This window comes from Gracilinanus agilis, unplaced genomic scaffold (genome assembly GCF_016433145.1).
Source record: "Gracilinanus agilis isolate LMUSP501 unplaced genomic scaffold, AgileGrace unplaced_scaffold58826, whole genome shotgun sequence".
In the NCBI taxonomy this organism is placed as follows: Eukaryota; Metazoa; Chordata; class Mammalia; order Didelphimorphia; family Didelphidae; genus Gracilinanus; species Gracilinanus agilis.
This window is the reverse complement of record NW_025394365.1, coordinates 1-4772: the sequence shown is the minus strand read 5'-3', so window position 1 is coordinate 4772 and position 4772 is coordinate 1. Positions and strand designations below refer to the sequence as shown.

The 4772-nt window shown below is 36.6% G+C and overlaps 1 protein-coding gene across 1 annotated transcript in view; it reads right to left on the bottom strand.

Annotated features, from left to right (window-relative positions):
• LOC123256427 (lactotransferrin-like) overlaps positions 1 to 3056 on the bottom strand; it is a gene marked incomplete at its 3' end in the record, with an annotated part of 8882 nt that extends 5826 nt beyond the window's left edge. The window contains exons 1-2 of the mRNA XM_044685045.1: positions 2840 to 3056; positions 2078 to 2225 (exon numbers count right to left, since the gene is read on the bottom strand). Coding sequence (XP_044540980.1) covers positions 2078 to 2225; positions 2840 to 3041 — 350 coding nt within the window. The remainder of the gene's footprint in view (positions 1 to 2077; positions 2226 to 2839) is intronic.
• Between the last annotated feature and the right edge of the window lie 1716 nt (positions 3057 to 4772).

Below are 4772 nucleotides of genomic sequence, written 5' to 3'. Positions count from 1 at the left end.
CAAGGCAACCACCAAAGAAATAACAGATATTCTTCAGTTAAATGAGTTTGAAAATCTTTTGTCTGAAGGGAATTAATATAACAAGGGTAAGGGAAGTGATCAACCTTTTCTGTTTGCACATACAAAATCTTTGCATGTAATATCTCTGATATGGTTCTCATATCCAAGATACAGAGGAAACTAACATATATATATATATATATATATATATATATCCAAAAGCCATTCCCCAATGAACGAGTGATCAAAGTACATAAACAAATTCCTTTCAGAAGAATTTCAAACTATTAATAATGACATGAGAAATTGCTCCAAATCAGTTTACAGAGAACTACAAACTAACAAAGTAAATGAAATCAAAGCAAAAAAAAAAAACAAAAACAAAAAAAACCCTGAGATTTCACTAGGAAACTGGCAAAAATAACCAAAAATGAGAATATTCAATGTGAAGGAGTTGTGGGTATACTGATTCTTTGTTGATAGAACTGCAAATTGTTCCAAACATTCTACAGAAAATAATTTGGAATTCTGCAAAGAAAATCACTAAAATGTTCTTGCTCTTTAATCCAAAGATCCCACTATTAGGTTTATTCCTTTCAGAGATAAAGAATAAAATGAAAGTTTTCTTAACTATAAAATGAGTTGACACAGAGAGACGTGAATTGGGTCTAGAATGAAGGACAGGTTGATCCTGTTGTGCCCTGCCTGAATTTGACCACTTCTGGAGTATTTTGTTCAGGTTAGAAAGAATGCTAATAAGTTATAAGACATCTGGGAGGGGAGTTGGGGAGCAGTAAACTGTCTTATTGAGAGGGCTCAAAACTGTAGCATAAGTGAAAGAGTTTTAAAAACTAGGAATGTTTAACCTGGAAAAAAAGATGTTGACCTGATAGCTAATTTTAAGTATTTAAAGAGTTGTTATTGTGAAGATTAAACTTGTCCTTAGCTGAAGAGCCAAAGGAAGGACATGAGAAAGAAGTATATATGGGTTTAATATAAGTAAAAAAGTCCTGATTGAAGGGTTGTTATTGTGGAAGAAAGATTGAACTCACCCTTAGCCCTAGAATCAAAGGAAAGACATTAGAAAGAAGTAGTTAGAGAAAGAAGATAAGTAAAAAAGTTCTGATCATTATTAGATCAATCCCATAAATGAGTGAATTCTTCAAGAAGAGAAAAACTACCTATCACTTCAGTTCTATATCACCTTTTGCATGGCATAAAAAGAATTCTTTCTCGGATATAAATTGGATTAGATGACCACTAAGTTACCTTCTAATTCTGGGGTTTAATCATTCATCCTTTTTTTTTTTTTTTTTTTTTTTAACCTTTACCTTCTGCCCTAGTAGCAAGTCTAGGACAGAAGGGCAAGGGCTAAGCAAACTGGATTATGTGGCTTGCCAGAATCACAGAGTTAGGAAGTATCTGAGACTAGATTTGAACCCAGGTTTTCCCAACTCCAGACCTGGCTCTCCATCCACTGTGCCATCTAGTTTCCATGACAGATTCTATGGTGATAAAAGAGGCAAAGAGGACATAGTTCTAGAATAGCCTCAGAAGCCTTTTACCCCAACATTTATTTTTTTTCAGATGAGGAAACTGAGGCCAAGGGTATCTAAATAACTTACCCAGCATCAGAGTGTAAGACAGGGAATGTGGGGAAAAAAAGTCCTCTGGTTCCAGAACCAGCCTTATTTCCAATGTTTCCTTCTCATTTGACTATCCAACTTCTAAACTATACCGCCTTCACTCCAACTGAGAAATAATAAAGGAACCCACTACTGATAGGTCATCAGTTTGTTAGGGGTAAAAAAACAACAACAAGGGCAGTTAGGTGGCACAGTGGATAGAGAGCCAGGCCTGGGGTCCAGATGGCCTAGACTCAAATCTGCCTCAGATGCTTCCCACCTTTGTGACCCTGGACAAGTAAACCCTGCAACCCCAATTGTCTAGCCTTTGCCCTTTTGTCTTAGAGTTGTTACAAAGACAAAACATGAGGGTTTTTAGAAAAAGAAAAAAAAGGGGAAGAGACTATTGGTGACTGAGGTATTATTAATGGGGTTAGTGTTAAGTCACTTACCTGAAAGCCCCATTGTAGCCATAGTAGGCTTCTTTGCTATTAGCAGCGCACTTATTCAAATTTGGTGAATTTTCACTGCCAATACATAAGGCACAGAGACTGGAAGTTTCTTTAGCACCAGGAGCACAGGATTGTTCAAAGTATTTATCTGCATAGAGGAAAGACAGCCGTTTCTACCTGAGTCAATGTAAGCCTACTTACCTTACTTTTTTTTTTAAACCCTTACTTTACATCTTAGAATCAAGAGTATAAATTGGTTCCAAGGCAAAAGAGAGGGAATCACAAGGCAATAGGGGTTAAGTGACTTGCCCAGGGTCACACAGCTAGGAAACCTGAGGCCAGTTGTGAACCGGACTCACTGAGATGCCTAGCTGCTCCCTTGCCTTTACTTCCCATGTTAAAACCCTCTATTTGAAAACTGAAATAATTGTTTCATTTAGGTGAACACTTCAGAACTTGAATTGAAGGTTTACAGAATAGGCTAAATAGGCAGGTATACTGCCCATTATAAACAGAGAAAGTGATTTTAAAAAAACCCTCAAGGTTCATCTATAGACAGTCAATTCTTAAACCCCCACCATCACCTAGCCCCTTTGGTGACTTCTTTTTCCCTTGACTTCTTTTAACCTGATTCCATTGGTAGAGAAATGTTTAGGGCTCCCTACCCTTCACAGAAATGAAGGATTTCACAATATAACTTTTCCCAAGTCTCTAACTACTAAAGAAAGTCAGAGAATTAGTTTCCTCAGAGGACTAACTTACCAAATTCACAGGAAAGAGTTTTGTTGTAGATCAGGCCCATGGGGATGTTCCAGCCAGCAGTTCTGTCAACTGCTGTGTGGCAGGATTTCTTGCCTTTCAGTGTATCCCATGTGAGATCAGCATCTTTCTTCTTAACAACAGCCACAGCAAAATAGCCTTGAGAAAAACAAGTAGAAAAGCAAAAGTTAGCATTATGAGACATTATATGTCACTTGGTGCCATTGGACCAAACCTACTTTGTGCTTTAGAGGAAACAGAAATAAATGTCATTTGAATTATGAAACTGGAGAGTTAAGAAGGAACCTCAACCACCCTCTAGTCCATTTCTTGTGACCAGAAAGGTATCTCCACTATAACATAATCCAACATGTAATCATCTAGCCTGTACTCAAAAAACCTTCTTTAAGAGTGAATCCAATATTTGCAACAAAAACCTTTTCCATTTATGTGTAGCTCTAATTGTTAGAAATGTTTGGTTTTTTTTTCTTTTTTCCCTAGTCTCAAACTAAAATTTGACTTTCAACCAATCATTACTCCTAGTTCTCCTCTATGGGCTTAAACAGAACAAGTCTATTATATCTCCCTCAAGAAAGCCATTCACATACCTGAGCAAAACTCTCATGTCTCAAATAGATCTTCTCTAATGCAGGATAAAGATCTCTAGTTCCTTCAATCACTACCTAGTTCAATGGCCCTGCCCCATTCCAGCTTCCCTCCTCTTGAAGCTCTTGCACTTAATAACCTTCTAAAATTTTTTACCAGAACTGAACACAGATGCTATTTGCTTCTTTGGCCTTTATCATTTCATTTATATTGAGTTTGTTTTAACTCTTAGATTTTTTTTTCACAGAAACTGACATCTTATCAAGCCTACCTTGCCTTGTATTTGTGAAGCAGGTTTTTTGAACCCAAAATTCCCACTTCTTGCCATGGAAGCACTTTAATGGACTATTTTAAGGTAATTGGTCAACAGAGCCTTTGCCAAGATTTTTGTGGTAGGACAATTGCCATTTGATCTTTGAAAACAAATTAATACAAAAAACTGAATACATCAATGGACAAACCACCAGTTGGCTTCTGAGGATTATCGCAAGCATAATGACATCATTAAATCATAGAATCCAGAATGGGAAGAGATATTAGAAAGATCTACTCTAAAAACCTTTTCAAATCTGGCTTCAGGCAATTCCTAGCTATGCTAAATGCTGGTACTAAAAAGGAATCATCCTGTCATCTCAGGCTCCTCTTGCCAATGGCTAGGACTTGGTGTTTCATGGAAGTATAAAGAATCCCCTTGGTTTTCAAGGAATCACAAATAAAATATGTCATATGCCTCTATCGGTGTCAGTTATTACTAATGGGGTTGACGGAAGCAGGAGTAGTAAGTATATCACAGAATCTAGAATTCTCAGAAAGAACAGAGGCCATTCAGTCCAACCAATACATGAGCAAGAATCCCTAATACAATGTCTCCAAGGAGTGATCATCCTACCTTGACTCAAAAATCAAAGGGAGAGGAGGATACTTTCCAGTTATGTTTGCTTTGACCTGTTAATATACATTGTTCTGTGAATGACTTAGCTGTTCTCAGCAATATAATGATCCAAGACAATTCCAAAGGATTTTGATGAAGATGAAAAATGCTATCCACCTCCAGAAAAAGAACTAAAGAACTCTAAATGGCAATTGAATGGCTATTTTTCACTTTTTTATGTGGTTTGTTTCATTTTTTATTTTTTTTCTTTCACATGACTAATATAGAAATATATTTTGTATGACTGCATCTCCATTTAGCTAACATATTATTCATATTTATCTCTCATTTTTATATGTATATATACATGCACACACAGATTTATCATATATATATATGTGGAGAGAGTCTATGTGTGTGTGTGTGTGTGTGTGTGTGTGTGTGTGTGTGTGTGTGTGT